At 41.0% G+C, this 22,777-nt stretch overlaps 1 protein-coding gene across 2 annotated transcripts in view; it reads right to left on the bottom strand.

The window, feature by feature from the left end:
* Window positions 1-22,777, bottom strand: part of DSCAM (DS cell adhesion molecule) — a 365,785-nt gene that overhangs the window by 98,389 nt on the left and 244,619 nt on the right. For both annotated transcript variants that reach the window (XM_062515218.1, XM_062515217.1), the window contains exons 10-12: window positions 9,357-9,553; window positions 6,712-6,808; window positions 5,226-5,354 (exon numbers count right to left, since the gene is read on the bottom strand). In XM_062515218.1, coding sequence (XP_062371202.1) covers window positions 5,226-5,354; window positions 6,712-6,808; window positions 9,357-9,553 — 423 coding nt within the window. The remainder of the gene's footprint in view (window positions 1-5,225; window positions 5,355-6,711; window positions 6,809-9,356; window positions 9,554-22,777) is intronic.

Below are 22,777 nucleotides of genomic sequence, written 5' to 3'. Positions count from 1 at the left end.
AGGTCCCTGCCAACCCCAACCATTCTGTCAGTGTATTAGCTGTACAAACTCCAGAAATGACTCCACAGCTGCTTTCTCCTGAGCAGGCCCTGGGCAAAGACAGGGGAATCGAGGGGTCAAGGCTTTAGCCCCAGGGTCAGCAGCAAGTTCCTTCTGGTGGATGTTTTGTGTGCAGAATAGAAGTGAGAATGGTGAGAAGAGCCTTTGCACCAGCTTTGCAGCCCCAGCAGTCCTGGGAAGGAGCAGCTGTGGCTCCTCATCCTCGCCAAAGTGGCACTGCCTTCCTAAGCCAGCCTGGCTCCCTGGGCACGGGCAGCGCCGGAGCGGGGCCGTGCTGGCCTCGCTGTCCCGGCTGCACAGCCCTGCTGCAAAGGGCTTCCCAGCACAGGTCTCTCTCAGCCGGGCTCAGCGGGCGCCTTTCGTTTGCCTGCAGAGAGCAGGGACAGCAGCGCCCGCCTGAAGCGGGAGGGACGTTTCCTGGGGACACAGGGCTGCCGATGGAGGGCCTGGCTGGGAGAAGCCGCGTGTCCCACGGGGGCTTGGCCTTCCAGGGAGGTAGACGAGGCACGGAGCAGCCCTGAGCTGCACGGCTTCAGTTCCTCTTCTCAACCCAGGCCTCACGAGGGGTTGGAACTGGGAGCCCATCTGCAGCAAAAACTCTCCATTGCTGCTCTGCTGTGTTTTCTTATGGGGGCAGCTCCAGGATGCTCATCTCATCCCACTCATCCTCCTCTGGGGCCAAGGGCATTGTCCAGCTGCCATCGACCCTCTCATCCTCCTCTGGGGCCAAGGGCATTGTCCAGCTTGCCGTGGTCACTGTCATCCTCCTCTGGGGCCAAGGGCACTGTCCAGCTGCCATCGTCACTGTCATCCTCGCAGTCCTCCTGCATCACCTCACTCTCATCCGTATTCCACCAGACTCTCTCTTGGCTGTCATGGTCTTCCCACTCCTGCACCTCTTCACGTATCTCGCCGTCTTCTTCCCACTGGTGCAGCTCCTGCACTCTGACGGTTTCTTTCCGTTCATGGAGCTCTTCACGAGTCTCTTCCGTGTACTGGGAAGTCTCCTGCACTTCTATGCACAGCTGGCACTGGTAGAGCTCTTGGCTCCTCCTGGCTTCCCACCGGGAAATTTTTTGGACTGTCACTACATCCCGTTTGCAGGCGTCTGTCTCAGTCACATCTTCCCAGTAGGAAAGCTCCTCACCACCATGGCAACCATGGCATGTCCTTGTCAATATCGACTATCACTGTGGCTGTCTGTCGCTATCAGTGTCCAGCACAGACAGGTCCAGGGAGCTGGTTCTTCCTCAGAGAGCAGCTCTCCTGGGGCTGAGCACTCCAGGGCTCTGCACCCCTTGGATACCCTCATGCCAAGGCAGGGCTCCCTGATGTCACAAGGGTCTGTGGCCACCACCGTGTCCCACATCACCAAGGGCCCTGACACCAAACGCCCGTGTGACAAAGGGCCACCCCCGGCACCCCAACAAGAGCGGAGCAGACAGGAACTGGCACGGAGCAGCCCCGGCCTCGTGGCCTTGTGGCCCCTGCTGTGCCCAGAGCCCCAAGAGGCTTTGGCCACGCTCCCACAGGACAGCCCCAGCCCCAGAGCGCAGAGCCCTGGCTTTGCAGGCTGCGCCGCCCAGGCCACGAGGAATCGGCCACGGGGACGAGCCGGGGACCTGTGGGCAGCGGCTCCACGTGCCAGGGGAGGCCGGGGAGCAGGGCTGTCCCTCAGGGCTGTGCCCAAACACGAGGAATTTGCAGAAACTGTGTGAATTCTTCTGTAAGGGTTTTTCTGGAAGAGGCAGAAGTTGTCACAGTGACCTTTGCACTTGTGTGGTTGCCGGGTGTGTTTGTTTAGCTGGGTGGCTTTGTTTAAACACACAAGGTTTGGGAATTGACATTGAGGTGATTTTGGTTAGCACTTATATGTCTTTTTGCTTTGGTAGCTGAGTTCTTCACAGGTTCATCTGTGGATTACTTTCAGGAAAGGAATTTCAAAAAAGACCTGCTTGGTACGGAGACTGTGTTTAATTTCCCTAGAGAATGAGGAGAATTTTTTTAATGTAGTCTGTATCTTATGAAATTGCTTTCATTTTCTCTTGGTTTTTTCAAATACTAACCTCTGAGTAGTAGGACTCTATGGTCCTTACTAGCTACTGAAAGTTAAAGATATTTTAAAAATTCTTGTGATTCTTTGTGGGTTATGTAGTGTCACCATAAGGAATGAGATGAAAACCCAGTCTCTTCCACATCTAAACATAGATTTCCATTGTCTGTTTATGACATGTATGGATTTCAGAAGCTTCTTTTGATACCTTTACCCCTTTTTTTGAAGGGTAGGATAAACCATGTGCAATCCTTTTAAAATGTAGTCAGTCTATAGAGAAAACTATTATTCTCTAGTTTTAAAAAATTTCTGTATTAATAAGAAATAAGAAGAAAACAGTTAATTTAATTTTCTTGTTGCAAATCCTAAAAATATATGCACATCTCCACGTGGTAAATAACAAAGGTGTTAAGATTGACTATTGACTCTTTTGGTTTTTATTTTCAGTTCAGAAAAGACTGAAAAGTCACAGAAAACAAACAGCAATGAGCTGCAAAAAAAAAAATAAAAAGGAAAGAAGGAAAAGGAAGGAAGGAAGGAAGGAAGGAAGGAAGGAAGGAAGGAAGGAAGGAAGGAAGGAAGGAAGGAAGGAAGGAAGGAAGGAAGGAAGGGAGAAAGAAAGAAAAGAAAGAAGATAGAAAGAAAAAGAAAGAAAGAAAGAAAGAAAGAAAGAAAGAAAGAAAGAAAGAAAGAAAGAAAGAAAGAAAGAAAGAAAGAAAGAAAGAAAGAAAGAAAGAAAGGAAAGAAAAAGAAAGAAAGAAAAGAAAATTTCTCTATTCCAGTCACAAAATGTTACCTCCTGACATTACTCAGTGTTACAAAAAACCCACGCTTACAGAACGATCTATTGAAAATCACGTTTTAACGAAAGCTAACAGCTTTCCTCCCGTTTCTGAAAGGAAGGCTGAAACTTTGGGCACTTCCAGGGGAAATTTGGGGAATTTCGGATTTTGAGGAATTTGGCGGCAGCAGCAGCTCGCAGGCCCGGTCCGGCGCTGCCACCCGGTGGCCACTGGTGGTACTGCACCGGCCCCGCGCCCGGCCGGACCGCCGCGGCTCCCGGGGTAGATTTTGGGAAATCCCAACTCTTAGAAAGCATCGGGGACTCGGGGGATGCCCCGCTCACACCAGAGCACAAGAAAGCGCAATTAAACGGAACAGTTCGAAGTTTGTCTCTAAGACTTCCCTAATGACATAAACAATTAAAAAGGCTAGGGAGGGAGGCACAAAAGAGGACCCACACCCCCGTTCCTGTCTCCGCAGCTCTTTGCACACCTCCCATGGAGAGGTCTGGAGGCTGCAAAGGACTTGCCTTCATGGAGGGCCAGGTTTGAGTGCCACAGCTACATTTCTATACGGGCAGGTGATTTCTGTAAACATCCTGAAAAAAAACCATCCTGAAATACCAAGTTCCTTCTATTTATAGTGCTCTGGGACGGCAACTGGACCCCACAGAACAGGCAACACCACACTACTTCCATGGAGTAACTAATTTAATAGGTGTAATTAATGTTTCTTTTGTGTCTGATGGGGTAGATAGCATCAGTGCTGAGCTAACTTTGGACTCGGTGATCTTAAAGGTCTTTTCCAACCTAATTTCCATGATTTTATAATGGGACATGTGAGGGCTGCTAAATACAATCCATGCGTTCTTTGTGGTCACCTGCACCTTCTCTGAAACAGAAAAGTTTTCCTGCTTGAGAAGCCTCGATGGTGCATCTGACCTAAACTCATTCCTGAGTCCTCAGGAAAGGCAGCAGAGGTGGAAAATTCTCAAAAAGCGCGGCTGTGCAGTTTACAGCTTCGCTCTGTCTTGGCAGGATGTTCCTTGAATACATAATCTAAATTTTGTCCCACCCCTTTAATACCTGGAAACTGAGAAGTTTTCTTAATTCTTCCTCTTTTTTTAAAAAAAATTCCCTCAACCACCCCATGCAAGTTCTCCATTAACCATCTTTCGTTAATCATATTCTCAGCCACTTAATTAATGACAAAATTCGTATGCAAGAATTCATTAAAGACCTGATCCGAGTTTCTCCAAACATTCAGCCTCAGATTCTAAAAAATGACACTTCTTCTGTTTGCAGTAAGAAGATAATCTGCTCTTGTTAGGACATGACCTACAGTATTTGTCTTCAGATGAAAAGAAATATTTTCTTTTACATCAATTGTGGTGCCCACTTCTTTTCCGTTCTTTAATTTTTTAACCTTTATGAATATATTGTGTCTTGATATTTTCTTCTTTTGCTGTCTTGCTCTTGATTTATCATACCACATTAGAGAGAAATAATTTTTCAGTGCAAGTTAATGGTGACCTCCACTTAATCTTTGCACGCATTCTGCATTATCACTTGAAAACATCAAACTAAATCTAACAAAGATGTTTTAGAGCTCTGAAGTTCCTTCTTGTCACTGCTTCAACAGAAGGGAAGCATCTCAGTCATGCTAAATGGGGTTGTGCTGAGTTACATCATTCTTACATAGTTATTCTTGCATTTAAGAAATACAGGAGATGTTTTTGTGTGAGAAAGGAGTCAGTCAGGCAAGAATGACTCTCAAAAGCTTGTCTGGAGCAGGTGGGTGGTTGGAACGAAAGGAAAACAATAAAAACAACAGCAACAACAAAACAGAGCCCAGAAACGTTTAGGCATTCATATCCCTTGAAGGCATCCTTGCCCAATCTACATCTCCAAACCTGCGATACCTGACTTCAGCTTCAGTGGAGAATTTCAACTCCTCATCTTTCAGGTACGTTATCAATCTCTCCTGTACATTTTTTATTTCATTTACAAAGCCAGGGCTAAAATAATGACTGATGATCCAATACCCTTGAAAATATTTTATCTACTAATGAAAACATCACAAAATTTTTGCCTCAGTAAATCTAGCATGGAGTGGTAAAAGGGAAAAGCAGCAGTTGCTAAATTTAGTGTCTTTACCGCAAAACAAAAAAAACCAAAAAGGACAACAAATGAAGACAAATCTTCCTGTGGAAGACTAAACAAACCATGATAAAAAATTCCAACAGGCAGTTTCAATTTATGAATTACCTTTTACAACACAAACCAGTGAGGAATGACCAGCAACTGGAATTACTGAGATTGTTCCTTACCTGACTTGTTCTTGCACTCGATGTCGTAGCCGGTGATGGGGCTGTTGCCATCAAAGCCCATGGTCCACCTGAGGGCGATGCTCCGAGCTCTCACCTCCCGGATCTCTATCTCAGGGGGGTCAGGGGGTTCTGGGAAAACACACACACACACGGCTCTGCTCAGAACAGACCCCATCCTCTTTCACAGGGCCACACCAACAAGTGTGGTGCTGGCTCAGCCTTCCTGGCATTTCTTTGGGCACTCGTGGGGACCCTGATCCTTTTAATCACCTGCTGGAAGTATCAGCGCTTCTCAACTCGGAGTCACTGGTGTAATCTTGAATACTGACTCCTCTTTAACCTTCTTTGTTGTGTTTCCCTAAAATCACTCCAACTTGGACTTCTATTCCAGGAAAGATGTTCAACCACATTTTCCTGATACCTCTATCAGTGATTTTACTCAAAACATGATTGTAGAAATATGACTACTAGTCTCAAAAGGGCTACATTTGGTTGGGAGAGAGAGTAAAATTTGCCTCTTTGAACGTTCTTAAAAGTCTTAATTTAGTAACGGAATAATTTTATAAAATCACTCTAAAAGCTCCTTCTGCCTCTAAAGTCAATGTTGTAAATAACCAGCACCTAGACCCATTCTAATGTCCCTTTAAATTGTCATGGCAGCTTAGATGAGCAGTGGAACCTGTCCCCAAACTCCAACTGAATTTTTCAACAGGACTGCCGTAGGCATCTTCTGGAATCTGCTGCTACATGGAATCAAGGACAGGGAGAGAGAAATCTGCAGGTTGTAGGAATTTGTTGTGTGCACGCTCAGAGAGGCACAAGAGGAACCAGCACCACAAGAGGAACCAGCACCACATGGGAACAAGCAGTGGCCAGTGGCCGAGTCCTGTCTCGGCCCTGCATCTCAAATATTGTCACCTCTCCAGGACTTGCTGTTTCTGCCCTGTGGGAGGCGATCCCCAGCCCCAGGCAACATGAATTCCTGGAGTTTGGATTGTGCAAACTGCTCACAATTTATTTGGACTAATTAAACTTGAAATATTTTGCTTTAAGTTCCACAGTAGGTTTAACATTTCTCTAGAGATGAAGCGAGATCACTTTTGCTTTATTTCAGACCTGGGTTTGAAACACATTTGTTCTTTAAAATCAAATGAAACCTGCTCTCCCTCAATCCTCCATATCCACAGTCCTTACTGAAGATATTAGTTCTAAGTATCTTTGGCAATTGTCAACTAATGTGGTTAAGGAAAAAAAAAAATCTAATTAATTTGTACAGATCTAGAAGGACTCAAGCTTATATTTTCTTTTCATGTAATCTGTGATGCTGGAAGATGGAGGACTGAGAACATTAATGCAGCTCCTCATTTCTCTGACAATGAGGAAGACATTTAATTAGGAATCAGAACCTCCCTCCCCCAGCAGATTTCTACACTTCCTGTCCTACAGTAGCTCTGGGGTTTTTTACCTTGCGTTGTCCTCTCCCTACCTTGCACAGTGAGCTGAATTATTCCACGATCCTCCCCATAAGAATTGATGGCGTGGCAGGAGAAGAAGCCAGAATCTTCACGCACAGTTGGCAGAATCTATAGGAGGTTGGAAAAGAGGTGATGGATTGAACAGCATGCAGAGAAAATAAACCAACAGCTTGTCTGTGTGGCGCAAAAAAAATCGCACAGACTGTTCTCCTTGACAGCAATAAATAGATATTGCAGGTTGCAAACATACATTTGCATAGGAAAGTTTCCCAAATGCTGAAATTATCAAAGCCAGCAGCACCTGGGCTGAGGACACAGAATATCATCTCGACATGTGTAGTCAGGAGCTGGAGCTCCACCTATTCCTGCAGCTTCTCCTTAGGAGCCTTGTTTCCAGTGCCTCGCAAGTTTGCCAAGTATTTAACTGTTGGCTGAAATTTGCCATACAAAATGGTGCCTCCTGCTGCCTCCAAATTTTTCTGGTTATTTCTGAAAATAACTCAAGTGGCTGAAGTCTGTGTGGAGGAAATAAAGGTTCAAACACTGGTGGTGAGCCCTGTAGCATTCAGCATGGTGCCTCATAATAAACTTTCACATGGTCTTTCTTTTCAATTTGTTGTCTAAAAGCAAGGAAATCTATATATAATGTTTACAAACATGATCATAATTATATTTTTCTACAGGACCACTACTTCATTCAACCTACAAGAAAGAAAGATTTTTTTTTTTAATGAGCGGGTGTTTGAAATACCTTTTCTTTCTCGTTGTTCAGTGTGCTGCTCTGCAATTTATTTACTGCACACTGTTCAAACTGTGCCCTGAAAACAGACATTCATTTTCTCACAGCATTTTCCTGTGAGTTCACCCATTGCAGAAACACGAGTGAATTTATTTTCATCAGCCTTGACACTTTGAAGAGCATTGCCACCATTTCATGTAGGGAATTAAGGAAGCAGATGTATGACAACGCTTGTGGCTGCTTGACAAGTTGCCACATATTAGCTGAGCCATGGAAACTCCACGTGCTCTTTATTCCTCAGCAAAACCCAGGTGATGTGAGCACAATTCTCAGTCACCACTGGTTAGGATAAATGGATTAATTTCCCACTTGCTGCAAGGAAATTGGAGAGTTATCATCTGAGATGTGGCAACTTGTCAAGCTCTGTTCACTTGCATGTGTGGCTGAGCTTGGAGACGGGGAAACAAAAATTTCCAGAGCCCAGTTTGAGACATGTAGGGCCTTCTCCCCCTCTGTCAGAGTCCTGAGCAATAAACAGCCATTCGTGTGTTCATAACAGCTTCCACTGAGTTCAGCTGCAGCCAGGAGGGCTTAGTACTTCTACAAATCGGACCCCAAGGGTTCAAGCAGAGTGCCCAGAAAACAAAGAACACACAATTATTGGCCACCTGTGAAAAGTTTTGTCTCAAAGAACAGCTTTGCATCACACAGTGCCATTCATTACTCAGCCCTAATTCAGCCCCAGCAAAAATCCAAGTCCTGTCTCACTGAGGCGGGGGTCCTGCACGAAAAATAAAAGCTGAGTACACAACTAAAGATCACATCATCATGCAAAAGCACTGAGCTCAAAGCTTCAGAGACAGCCTTAATCTGCCACTTTCTGCTTTTTGGTGTGTTTTATCTCTCAGAAGCGAAAGGTTTTATATGTAACACACATGGGTGTAGAACACCACTGCTGTGCACAACTGCTTCAGAAAACTCTCCAAGCAGGACCCAGCCTTCCAAACAGAAGGACATAGAATAGAATATTTCCACATAGAAATAATATTGTGTATCCAAGGGTTGTCTCAGTAAAATCAACAAGAAGAATGATGGCAGAGAGGCCTAGGGGTCAATCCTATAACTAAATATTTTTGTATTGCAAAAATGCTAAAAGAAACAAAGTCTCTCATAGAATTTATTCTTCCTCGTAGAAATCAATGGCAAAGGTCCCTCACAGACAGCAAATCTACAATTTTACTGGATATCATCCCACATAGTTTTTGGCCAGTAAAGAAAGAAATCTTTCGTAAGAGTTACTCTAAAATTCAGACAGATAGAGAATTAGTTCATTGGGCCTGATAAAATGTGACTGAAAATGGATAATGAAGATTTTGGGGTGAGGCAAAAGAGTAAAGATTCTTTTAGATTTCATAAAAGCATGTGTAAAATACCACTTTGAGTCCTGACTTTATAAAGTGGTGTCACAAGCCCAACCCAGTGAAAGGGAGGGAGAAGAGCACTTGAAAAAGGCAGCATTTTTTTCTTAAACCAGTTTAGTGATTTTGGTGAGGGTAAGGGTGACACAAATCAGAACTTGGGGTCAGATATTTGCAAGTGTTTATCAGCAGTCTGGTGAGGCTGAACGGGGGAAGAACAGGATAAGGCATGAGTCATGCTGCTCCTGAGACAGAAATAATGGAGAGTTGAGCCTGGCTCACTCTCTTGCTGCCTCTGGAGTGTGGGAAGAGGGAATTTTTCATTAGGGATGGATTGCAGAAGTTTCCTCTTCCTCCTCCTGCTGCCAGCTGTCCATGCCATGCACGGAGCGAGTGCTGAAGCTCTGGTGTTGTCAGGCTCGCCCTGCACATGAACCAAAACCAAACCAAGCACACCTTGACGTATCTGGATGATTTGGAGGCAAATTTGTTTTCTTACCTGCAGGGTAGAAATCACTTCATCCCCAACCTCCTTGGTGGAAACCAGGTAACGGGACATTTCAGGGTTAATGATCCGGTCTTCCTTCTCCCAGCGGACTATGATGGGCTTCTCTCCATGTGCCGTGCAGCTCATCTCCTTCTTTTGGCCTTGAGTTGCCAGGGTGGTGTTTGGGTAGGAGGTTATCATGGCTGGAACTAGAAACAGACAAAACAAAACACAACAAGGTTGTTTCTCAGTGAACTGAAGGATCTGATGATGCAAGGTTGGCTTTTCAATCTGTGTCTCTCACCCAGCTTGTCCATATTCAACCAGATCGAAATATATGTGAAAAAGTATTTTATTTTCATTTCTGTGTAAGAGAACTGATGGGCCTCAAAGGGAACTTAGCACAAAGGAGTTAGAAGTGGATAATAGAAGGTGTGAATCCAAAGGAAGCCTGTCTTCATTTGTTTTGCTGCTCACAGGGCGACTCGCAATATAATTCAATATTCAATATTCACAGCACATAAATGAACTTTAACTAATAAGTGTTCAGATATGTGGACGATAAAGAACAGATAAAAATGTCTGCTTCCTTCTTCCTACTTGCTGACTGTTATATGTTTTACCAGTGTGTGTGACAGTAATGATCTATCAAAATGTGGGCTCAATTAAAGCAGGAGCTGCTCAAAATTAAAAGAAAGGCTCTACACCAAGTAGCTTACAGACCATGGATGTGTTGAGTGCATAGCTGAACTGTGCTGAACTGAAAGTATAATTAAACTGACAATAAACCTAGCTAGACTGGAATTTTTATTGTACTCAGAAGGTATTTGCAGAACAGTTTGGACATACCTGTCAACTTCATTCTTTTAAAAAGGGCTTAAATTCTAATGTTGGGAAAAAACCTCTCTTAGCAAGAATAGTGTTAAACCTAAAGTATTTTCATGTTTTGGAATTAAAATTTCCTGCAAACAAGAAGAAAAAAAAAAACTTTGGAATGTTTTATTGCAAACCCCAAACACCTCAGGCATCTTTGAAACAGGATGATCTCTTTGGTGTCCTTTGCTGTCCTTTCCTCCCCACATGGATTGCCCACCAGTGAATGGCATCTGGATTTCTGTCTCTAGAAAGAATCAAAGCCCACGAGTCTTTCAGTCCAGGCCTAGGAGAAGCTGGGAAGCCCTGGACAGCACACAGAGCTGTTCTTTCTGAATGAATCTGTCCACTCTTCTAAAGCATATGAGGCATCAGCAATGAACCCCCTCCCTAAGCTCTTGGCCTCCGGGGCTGCCTCCTGCAGTAGCCCCAGTCCCTCATTTTTATGCATGAATGGTTGTCTCTTCTTATCAGAACAACTCACTCCTTCCATCTGAGCTTCTCTGGGTCCCTGTTTTAGTCAGATGACACTGGCAGAGGATCTGATTCGAGGCCTTCCCAGGCTCTCCCCTTGCATAGGTTGCGTTTGTTGCTGCACAGCAGAATAAAACCCCTTATTTAAATGAATTACTTTAATTGCCAGCCTGTAATGTTAATGCTTGGTGGCATGACCTTTTCACATGCCAGAGCTGTTAATGCTTGGATATGACAATATGTCAGGATGCAGCCTTTTCTGTTCAAAGGCTTCCTGAACCAAACCAAACCAAGCTGGAGATTAACAGGGCCCATGGAGGCATGGGTTTGATCCAAGGGGATCTAATTCCAGGAGGAATTCTGAGAAAGGTCTTGTGTGAGGCAGGAGGCTTCACATGCACTGGTGATGAAGTATGTCTTCTTTAATTGTTTGGGTATTAGGTACTCATCAATTTTATCCAAGAAGAGCATTTGAAGAGAAGAAATTATGAATAATCAAAATAGAAAGTTAAGATGAGTCTGATTGCATATTCCAGAGAATGGAGATGGCCTCAATTTTATCTGGTGTGTGCCCACGTACCCACATGGAGGTTACTTCCAGAAAGTTGGCTTTTTGTGACCGTCTGCTTGTTCATCCAAACCCAAAACAACCAGGGCTATGCAAGATCACAGAACCATTTAAATTGGAAAAGCTCTCCCAGCCCATGGAGTCCCAGCTGTGCCCGATCCCCACCTTGTCCCCAGCCCAGAGCACTGAGTGCCACGTCCAGGTGACACCTCCAGGGGTGGGCACTCTAAATCTCTATGGACAGCTCCTTACAGTGTCTGAAAACACTTTCAGTGAAGAAATTCCTGAATTTCTTCCTGAAATGGTTCCATACACCCTTTTAATGCATTTTGTTCAATAGGGGACCCGATTCAAACGTGTGCCAGGCTGTTAAGGAGTCCACATTGCCATCACCATCATTAGCTTGTGCCACATCCTTTCTTCCTTCCACAATGTCCCCATCCTTTCACATGTCCCTTCCTCTGCACATCTCTCTCCCCTCAGCACAGCAGGCTCCAGTCTCCTTCACCTGTCCCTCTTTTTTCCTGCTTCAACCTCCTCGAGTTCTCTTGTCCCCTAATCACTATACCTTTATATTTTCCTCCTCCAGCCTCATTTCCTGTCCCCTAATTAAATCAGCCAACCTCCTAAGCCAACTAAAGGTTTTTCCCAGCCAGCGTCCCAAGACACTGGAAGTTTTTTCCGTACAGCTGCAGTCCTCTTTCCCATCAATATCTCCCATTTGGAGTTTCCCTGGTGATGGTGAAAATGTTCTGAGCCCGTGCAGGAGATGAGAGGTGAGGGCTATGTGCCTCCCCACGAGGTACAGAGATCCCGTGCAGGTGATCCTTGGCCTGGCAGCTCCACCCTCCTCCTGCCTCATGAGCAGGAGCACACGGAAAATGGGACATCTGGACTTGCATTGAAATCCCACAGACATCCAGGAGCCTGTCCCAGCCACTGCTGCCTCACTTTCAGGTCCTGTGCTGGGTGACAGTGCCAAACCAAACCCCATAACTCCCTGTCTTGCTTTTAAAAGCCAGAGGCTACCTTGCAAAGCTCATTTTTTTCCCCCAACAAACTTTCTTAATAGCAGCATAAAAACATGTCAAGAAAGATGACTTTATTCCTCAGATACAGCTTTATCCCTGCTTATCCTTCCCTTCTCCTCACATAATCTTCCACACAGATTTCTTATTGCCATAGCAATGCCTCACAGCTAAATTTCTCCCTTTCCTCCAAAGCTGATTTTTTACTCTTCACAATTTATCTCAAATGATCCTAAACCATAAGCTCTTCTTTTTATCTTCCTCTATGTCAAAAGATTTCTGGTAACAAAGCCACATTCCCAAGGATATTTTAGGCAACATATTTCTTCATCCTCCAACTATCTTTAATCAAATTACTGATGCAAATAACTGAGATAAATATGCTGGTTCTTTACTGACAAAATAATCTAGAAAACTGTAAATAAGCAAGTTAAATCTGCACTACATATGCATGAGATATTCTCTTAGGATGTCTTAAAAATAATTGAAGGCATTTAGAAATGTATCAAGATGATTCAGATGCCATATTAAGTGTGTCTGTGCCTTAAACCTCTTCAAATGTGCCTTATACACAGACACATCATTGTATTTATAGATATACATTTATATAAGAGAATTTTTGAAGGGAAGGACATGTTGCTGTGCAGGTTCAAGAAATGGATATTGCTATGTTCCACAATTTTGGAATAGTTTCACCATGGGACAAATTACTCCAGGTCTGTTTGCTCTGGGGTTCTCCATGTCTTTGTCTGAAGCTGTGTGGTGCTGGGCACAGTTAGAGATCTGCAGCTCAAAACTGGAGAAAGTAGAAACTGCAATTTATAAATCATGGCAATTTCCATTTTTAAGGTATGCATATCTCTGCCAGCAGCATTAATCCAGGAGTTTTCTCTGTTTAGAGTTGGACTCTCTTTTGGAAAGCTGATTTATTTGCTGCTTTTCACAAGTCAACCCATTATTTTCCCCTTTCTTCATGGCAACCCAGCAAGAAATAATTTTAAAATATTTGATTATATTACTGTCATTATTGTCATATTATTAAACCATTATTTATTATAGAACTAAATATTATTGCCATACTAATGCATAAAAAATATTAGATTATAAAATAATATTAATTATGAATTATATTGCTTGTTAATATAACAAATGCTTTATGGTATTAACAACTTCATCATTAAAATCAAAGTGCAAAATTCAGTACTCAGGGTTATACTTAAGAATTGTGAAAGTGGCTCAGAAGAAACAGGAACCTTTTATCCTACTCTTGAAAAAAACTGAATCTGGGCCTTTCCTATGGCTTATTTTTCTCTGCTACTGTTGAGCGTTTCATCAGGAACTGAGTACAAATAAAAATGAAAATATTTAATTACTTTGATAAAGAGCAGTCTCATTATTCAGAATAACAAGACTAAAGGAATTTGAGGAAAGCTTGTGAAGGGTATCAGAAACTTTTGAATCCTTTTAGAATAAATGTTTATGAATTAATAGAAAAGAATTCACATAAATTTAAAGAATTATGTAGAGAGCTGGTATAGAGGGAGGTATTTTGTCTCTCAGCTCATAGATGGGAATAGCCACATTGGAGAAAGCAAATTAACAATCTCCCTTTCAGTTTGTAATTAATCACTAAATATCCATGTATCATCCAAAAATGATTGTAAGAGTGACTAAAGTTCTCAGTATTTTTTAAGAATTATGGTCCTTTCTAGCCCAAAGCCATTCTGGGATTCTCCTGGGCTGAAGATCTCTGTCCTGGCAGAGTGTTCTCCTATTTATGGCTCCACCATTGGATCATGCATGAACTGTCTGGTTTGGGGTAATATCTCTACCCATGAGAGATTAATCTTGCAAACATTGAGAAAATATTGAAAAAATGAACTGAAATTTGAGTTTAACGTTTAAGCCAAATTCAGATGTCCTTTCATTCTGGTCAGCTACAGAGGGAACACCCTTCTCTCCATGACAAATGGGATTTTCCTCCCTAAAAAAATTCCTTCTTCCTCCATCCACTTTTGCTCAGGCAGAGAAAGCCCATGCAAATACATTACTTATATTTAAGGCAGCCTAGCTATCATACTTTTATTGGTTGATATGTGTGTTTGTTAATTTATTTTCAAATTTAGTAGACTTTCAGGAGTCAGCCAGAGTTTTGTTAGAATTTGTTACTTCAGTATACCCTTTGTGATAAGAGACACTTGGGTTTACTTAAATAACATCTCTCTGAAATTCAAATGGTGAAGAAAAGAGAATTTTAAATCAATAGGATTTCCCAAACACTTCAATTTAAACTCATAGTTCCTTAGTAAATGTCAATCCTGTTTAGCAGATGAAAATCATGCTCTTAATCCTCCTTCTCAGGAGATGTCCAAAATTAGGAAACAAATTCTGTGTCTCGGAGGGTCAAAGAAATATGTAAACACAAAAAAGCATCCCATTTTTTTTTCTACCAATATTCACTCATTCTGAAAATTAACTTCACATTTGGGACCTACTTGTGTTTATTTGTTGTGAAAACCTCCTCAAAGACCTGTTCTCTTAGGATAAATATTTTAAAAATTCGATTTGAATTATTTCATCATTTCAGGAAGGTGATTTTAGAATAGAATATTTTATTGTATTGCTTGGAATCAGTAAAGAATTTGCTGTCCAAGCAATGCAACTCTTAGATAGAAAACTTTCTGGGTGAATTGTGCCAGTAATCAATATGGCATGAATTTCAAATTTAAAAAGCCAATGTTTTGAAATTAATAGCCATTGATGTTTCAGATTAGAAAAATAATTTCAAACATGTAAATCCGAGAAATTCGAAGAGAGAAGTAAAGAGTTGATTAATTCATGCAACAGACTGAATTATTTACTCAGCTTTAGTTTCAGGAGTCTGTAGTAGTTAGGAAATAAATTCTAAAAATTTATTAATAAATATATTCCTGAAAATATTTTTTTAAATAAAACTGAATAAAGCAAATTGCTTTCTACCCCTAACCTGCCCTAAAAGGAAGACCAGTAGCTTTTTATACTTTTTTGTATGAATGAATTGCTGGACAAAAGGCAAGAGATTCACTAGCAGTTCTATTAGCAAAATAATTTTCTGACAGAAAAGTACAAAAAACCAATACTGCTGTGTAAAAAGAGAGAAATTAAACACAGACATGGCAGGTCCTGTCCCAGCTTCCTAAGTTTGTATTAAAAATCCCATATCAAAACAAGACACTCAGTGGTTTGTAAAGTCTGCATTATTAGGACTTCCATACCAGGTAATCTTTGGGGAAAAAAACCTCTAAAACCAAATAATTACTGAGTGGGAATGAATATGGATCCTGTACATCTTAAAATACCATTTCAGCCAGCTATTCCCCTGGTATAAAGGAAGCTACTTTGATTATAAATATTATTCCAACATGTGTTTCAAGGCTTACACGGGCCTGGTTTGATGCTGAGCTTGAATAAAACGACAATGATGTCTTGAGTCCTTGGCAGCTCCACCAGCTCCTCCTGATCTGATTGAATGTGTCAAGGCAAAGGCTGTGAACATTTAGGGCTCATTTCTTATTCACTCAGAAGTGGTTTCAGGTCACATTAGAGGAAGAGAAGTTGATTTATTTTGCATGACAACTATGAATTTTAACCAAAAGACACATTAATAAAATAAAAAAGGGTTTTTCCCTCAAATCACAAAGGCAATTCTTTCCTCTTCCCAAGGTCTTTACTTGCGTTAGTTCTGTGTTTGTACAGTGCAAACTGATGGCTTCAATTCATACACATGAGACCAGCAGCTGCTGAGGTTTCTTGGTGTTTCCTTTAACTTTGGCGTGGTTCTGAAATGAATGTGACTTTCTCTTGCTTTGCCACACAGCTTAAATTCACATTTTGTGCAACTGCTCTTCCCGCTAACCAAGGGGAGGGGAATGGGGGATGATGATAAGCTGGCAGCTTTGTCCCCTGCAGTCAGCTGTAGTAAAAGCCTGTGGAAATTAGTTACAAACTGTGGGAACTCACACGAGGCACTGGGAAATCAGTCTCATCAAAGTCAAACCAAAAATTAGTGATCAAAAAAACATTCTATTGCCTAATTGTGATTTAATGAAGACTTAGACAAAGACCATCTTCCCACAGAAGAAATTTATGGTCAACGTTAGTTTTCCCATTATTGGCATTGTTGGGAAGTGTGGATGCCTAAAAATTAACACCAGAAACATGTCTTCAGTAATTATAAATTCCTGGGGCCACTTTCTATTCCAAATCAATTATGATCTTTCATTAGCCTGTTACAAAAGCCAGGCTGGAAAGAGCAGGAATGTTTAATAGTTAAAACTAGCAATACATAATTTTAGATAACTTCTTCAGTGCTTTGATCTTAAATTGAATTCAGTCTGCCATCAAGATGGCATCAAGTTTTAATGTGAAATGAGAGGGTTACTGCTATCATAATTGTAAAACACAGCGCTCTAATTTTTGGTGACTTACTGAATGCAAATCAGTTAAAAACAGAGACTGTGGAATCCCATAGGAGAGTGGGGTCTTTGTGGTTTTTTTTTAGACAGGTTTTTATGCTTTAAACTCTCCGTTTGTGTCCTTTCTTTAAAATCACCTGAACAGTTTACAAGTTTGAATGAAAAAAAAAAATAAATAAAAGGCAGAAAGTCACTGGAAAGCACAAGCTTAAATCAGGCTTTATTTTATGACCCAGCAGCTCCTGTAAGTCTTTTAGATTTTGGAGGCTGTGAAGTGACATGTGTAAATGTCCCTCCCTAGGGAAGAGAAGCAAACACTAATTGGGGTATTGACAGGTTTAAATGAAGCAGAAACACACGACGAAACTCTGGCTCCAACAAAAATGAGTATTGGGGAGCGAGGCATGCTGGGACATTAATGGTTTTCATTCACTGCTCACTCATGCAAGTAAATATACTTTTAAGCACGGTGACCTGGGTCTATAACAGCTCAGTTCTGAGCTAAAAAGCCATGAAATGCTATCTGCTGATGTATAAGAAAGAGGGATCTGGTAGAACCAGCCTCCTCTAGCTGTTCAGATGGAATTATAATTTTATTTTCTACATAGTTGCAGCTAGACCAATATCATCTGATACTGCGATGACAGGAACAGACTCAAATGTATTTAAATCAGCAAGACACAACTCTCTCTATATTTAGCAGCCATTCTCTATATGAATTTATTAGCATAACCAACACAAATATATATATTTTCTGCATATTAACACTGACAGAGAGGTGTTTTTGCATTGGATGAATATCCAAAAGTGTTCACCTGGGCACAGGGATCAAGCATGGTTATAAAACCCATCAGTGGTTCACCACAACTGGTGGTTAAAATTAAGGACTGTTTCTGTAGCGGACATTGAGGGAACCAAAAAAAGGCCTTCCAGAAGGTCACTGGTCTTGCCTTAAATACAATAAACACTTTCTTGATGGTAAAGCACCTTTATTGATGATAAAAGGGCCCCAGGGGGAGATGATCAGACTTTTGCAGCCAATCTTCAGAAGTCCAGCTTAAAATCAGGGAAATCAAGTGCTAAAGGTCTGATCTCAAACTCCACGTTCTCTTAACTAGGGAGATTTGGAATGTGAATAAATGCTGCAATCCCAAGAAAGGAGAGTCAATGAGGGAGAATAAGATCCTAGTAAAAAGCTCTGAAGATGTTTATTTTAATTTTATCTGGTTTATCCAGTAAAAATTCTGCCTCTTTTTAGCCAGACCATCTGGGAATAGTTTGGGAATGGTCTGACCACCTTGGTCAGCTTGTTTCTGCAAAACCAAACCCTTAATTCTCAGTCTATTTAATCTTTTCTTTTCCTCTATATGGTCTAGTTTCTACTTTTACTCAGCACACCATGAGTTTCTAGATAAAAAGCAAATCTCAATAAAAGCAGAAAATTTCCAGAAGAGTGGGGAACCATCTTAAAGGCTCACAGCCTAGGAAAAGCTGATGGGTAACTAGTGTGTTTTACAAATTTTTAATACCTGTCTCATGGACAGAGAGAATTACTAGCAAAGAGAAACAAAGAGGGCTTAGAGGAACACAATATTTATAAAGCAAAGATACTACATGTAATACTTTTTGAGATGCAATCACCCATAAATTAGAAGCAGCTCTTACAGAAAAAAAAAAAAAAAAAGAGAAAGAAAAAGAAACACCCCTCCCCCCCCCAAAAAACCCTCTCACTTTTATGAAATCTAAAATTAGGGACCTTCATTGGGAATTTGTGATTTCTACATTCCTTGTTATTGTGTCTTTGCAGTGTTTTATCAAATCTGAATTCTAGGCCTTGTGTGCTGAGTATTTTAGGACTGTTCTACTGAACAGTTAATACTTCCAGGCAAAAGCAGTGGCTGATAATTTGGCTCCAGTGCCCAAATGTCTGAGACCAGAGGAAGAGGACCCTAATTTGAACCTGGATTATAGTTATTTTGTCTCATTCAGAGCTGCCAATGTGCTAATCCAGCTGTGAGCTAGAGAATAGCTGAAAATAAGTTTTAAGGCTAAATTTTACAGCGCCGATGTTGACAGTACTTTGCTGTACAGGGGCTCTAGAGATTTATCACCTCTGTAACTTAGGTCAAGGTGTTTTTGTGCCTGCACGTGCACAGGCACGTGTGTGTGAGTGAGTAAAAAATGGGGAAAAAACAGTAAATATTTTCCACAAGGGCAAACAAGGAGAATTATTTTATTATCTGGGAAAAAAAAAAAAAAAAAAAAAAAAGAGGACAAAGCAACCCTCATCATGTCCTTCCCTTGACTTTCAGCTGCCCCACGTGTCCCTGTTTCCAATATGCTCTTAAAAAGAAATGTTTCTGTTTCTCTGGAGACCATTTTTACCCCTCAGCCAAGGGGAGGCACCATAAATACTCGTGTTTGAGGCAGGACTAAATTATAGCCATCCATCTCCTGGACAGAGTGTGGCACAGGGCTGGGGGTCACTTTCCTCCACGGTCCCTTCCCACGTTACAAGGAGTTCAAAGGACTTGGTTTATAATTTTTTTTCCCCTCTAAATTGTGTTTCAGGGGAATAGAAACTCCTATTACCTCTTCCGCGTGCCCAAAAGCAGAGGCCAAAGTGGCACTGCTGATAATGTAACCACCAGAAAAGGAAGAAGAAAGTCATGTTTCCAAGCAAGGTTTGACATATTGTAGATGACAAATGCTGAGTGTGATAAATGAAGCAGCTGGTTACAAGGGCAATATGAAAATGCTTCTTTGATTTTTTTTTTAACATCAGATTGTCAAATGTTTCTTTATTAATCAGATCCTTGAAACACACAAACACAAAAGCTGTGTTTATATCTAAGCTTTGTACCTAAATTATTAAATTATCTTCATTTGGCCTGAGGAAATCCAGGATCCAGGGGGTTTAAGGACTGAATTGGTCATTCTGGTTTTTTTTTTTGCTTTTTTTTTTTTTTGAGGGTTTTAAATTATATTTCGTTATAAAAAGAATAATCACAAAGGTATAGTGGGAGTTTATACATTGTATAACAGCCTTATTAGTCACATCCCCAGCGGGATTTTATGTTTAAGTTTTATTGCTTTATCTAGGATACATTTTAGAGTTTCTTGTAAGTTAGAAGAAAGGTTTTTAGAATCACTCCTGTTGGGGCTCTGGACTGTAAATTATTTTATTTTTAGAGAACAGCTGACTTCATTGACCCAAAACTTTTTATGAGAATGTGATCTCTTTGACAAAAGGCATTTCTGAGGAGGTTTTATTAGTTCAGCATTCAAAAATCAGGCCAACATGTTCACAACATCTTCAAAATGCAAATTCTGGCAGAAAAGGAAAAAAAAAATAAGAAAAAGCTATGCAAATTCATGAGAATTCTCAAAACGGAGTCTTTTTTTTTCCCAGCCAAATAATACTTGCAAAATCACCCAAATGCATTCAATCTAAAACCACTCCAAGGGACATGGATTTCCTGGTGGTCACCTAGGAATACATTCCCATCTTTTTAATTCAGTGAGGAACTGAAAGAATAGCTTTGAAAAATGAAATACCAAACAAAAGGGTATGGTGTTATTGAATCAAAGGTAGAAACTTCCTTATTCATAACGGAGCAAAGCTGTTGCTAATGTCTAGTTATCTTCTAGTCAGCTTCTTCTTTAATGACTTTCCCTATGGATGAATTCTTCTGGTTTTTGCTAAAAAGAGACTGCAGGAGGGATGGGCAGGATGGTCTCACGTTGTATATCCATTCTGCTCCTCCTTTGTAAATAATTGCTCTGACCAACCCCTTTTCTGTAGCTCTAATTAAAAATTTATCATGTTACCTAAGACCCTGGGAAAAAAACATCCTGAGATTTAATCTTGAGAAGCTCCTGTACTTATGCTCTCTTTTAACTGGGGGAAAACCTGTCTGTTCTTTGGAATTTAGTGTGAAAAATCCCTCGTTGTTGAAGTGCTACACCTTTGTCCCACAGTGTTTCACTGGGAATTCACAGTGGAAAATGCTGGAAAATTATGTGACTTTTAAAATTTCCTTACCAGCAAGATAAAACAAATCGAAGCAATAACAGTATCAGCAGGATGCCAAACTAATAACTGGATATGAATGGGCTGAAAAGGAAAATGCTGCCACTGTCAAAGCAGCTGCAACTCCAACCCCAAACTGGGACAAACCTGGTGGATTCCCAGCATTTCAACCACTTGTGCAAAGAAAAGGGTGATAAAAGCACATTGTTTCTCCGGCCCAAATTATTTTTTTTCCCCTTCTTTTCCCCCTAATAAATGGGTCATTGATAACACTGAAAAACTTCAGACCATGCTGTGGACATCAGTTTTTGCCCTCTCAGTTCCTAGGACAGAAAATGGGGGACTGTTCAACCAGGCTGCTTTGTCCGAGTTTCCAGATGCGACAATTGTCTGAACAAGTTTCTTCCATCTTCCTTTACTATGGGATCCTGCAACTTGAATTGCAGAAGTCTATTTTCAGAAGTAACTGCTGACACTGTACTGCATCACGATCATTTAGGTTGGAAAAGACCTCCAATCAAATCTCTGACCTACCGGCTGCCTTATAAAGTATGCAAAAATTTAAATATATGAATAATAGTATATCTCCTCTGGATTAATTTATAGAGATTATAAAGAAAAAAAAAAGCAAAAATGGCAAACTCAAGCATCCAAAATTTCAATAACTGAGACATCCAAGAAGTCTCCAGTGGGACTGTTGTGATCATATTTGATGATACACTGTTTAGTTACACAAACATTTTTCACACAAGATAAATTCTTCTTTAGTAGCGGGGCTACACAGTGCTGAGGGTTATGAAATTGGTGAATGATGCTACTTCTATTTTTGCCTTATTTTTGATCATACACTGGATTAGAAAATAGTAAATGAAATCAAAAGAAGTCCTATGGCTAGCACTTGTAGAATGCCACATTGGATACTCTCATTTTACACTTGCTGTGGCAAAATTAAGGATTTCTAGACTGCTACCTCCCACCTTCTTTGACAGATGTTGTGTACCTTCACTTATTTTTAAGTGTTCAAGTGCAGAATTCTTTGCAGAATTGCTGAACTTCTCTGAGTGCAACTGAAGTCTTCCTAAAAATATACCCTGATTGTCTACAGAGTAAATTATTCCTCAGATGAGATATGGGGTGTGTTTGCTGGCTTTTGAGGTAATTTCATATATTTAAACTCATACTTCATAAAGGCTTTCCAAGGATAACTTGGAAGCATCTTGAAGTGTGTGGTTCCTGAAATGCTCCTATATTTATGCTATGCACTTGCCTCTGTTGTTCTGTATGAGCAGCATCAACAGAGTGCCCAGAATTGGTCTTAAAAAAACCCCAGCTTGTTAAGAAGCTGAACTCTTGTGAAACTGTAAAATAATTTATATATGTATATATAAATGCAACCAAATCTGCAGCACTGATGAAAAGCCTTCTCAGCCCTCTGTCAGCTAAATACATTTTTAATACCACTGCTAACAAATAATAATCATTGGATTTTCCATCACAAAGATTGCAAAGTTGCTGACAGCTCCAGTAACTCTTCCAATTTCTATTGCCAGCTCTGCCAATCTCATAAATCTCACTGGTCTCTTCTGTCTCCAGGCTCTTCTTCTGTCTCCAGGCTCTTTCTTGCCTCAGATTTTGCCAGTATAAATTCTGGTGATGTCATGAAGCATCCCCCCCTCCTGCCTGAGAAGGCCCCTGTTGTGCTGTTTAATTAGATGGTGTTCTTTACAGGAATGGAAATTTGAGGCAAAGAGGTGAAAAAAGGGTTACTGATAATTTATTGTGTGTACCAGGGCTGAGCAAGCTGGTAACTGCAACACTGTAAACCTGAATAATGAGTTGTGTAGAGAGCACTGGAAGGTTTGGAACTCCAGGTGAAAAAAGTGAGGAATCAGAATCCTTATCTTAATGTTGTTGAATCCTCTCAGGAAGTGTTTAAACCAGGTCATCTGTCAAGAATTCCCATGTCATTATTACTAGTAAGAAAAGATATAATTCAAAAGCAG

This window comes from Cinclus cinclus, chromosome 2, assembly GCF_963662255.1.
Source record: "Cinclus cinclus chromosome 2, bCinCin1.1, whole genome shotgun sequence".
NCBI lineage: Eukaryota > Metazoa > Chordata > Aves > Passeriformes > Cinclidae > Cinclus > Cinclus cinclus.
The sequence above is the reverse complement of the archived record's forward strand: the minus strand, read 5'-3'. Positions and strand labels throughout refer to the sequence as shown.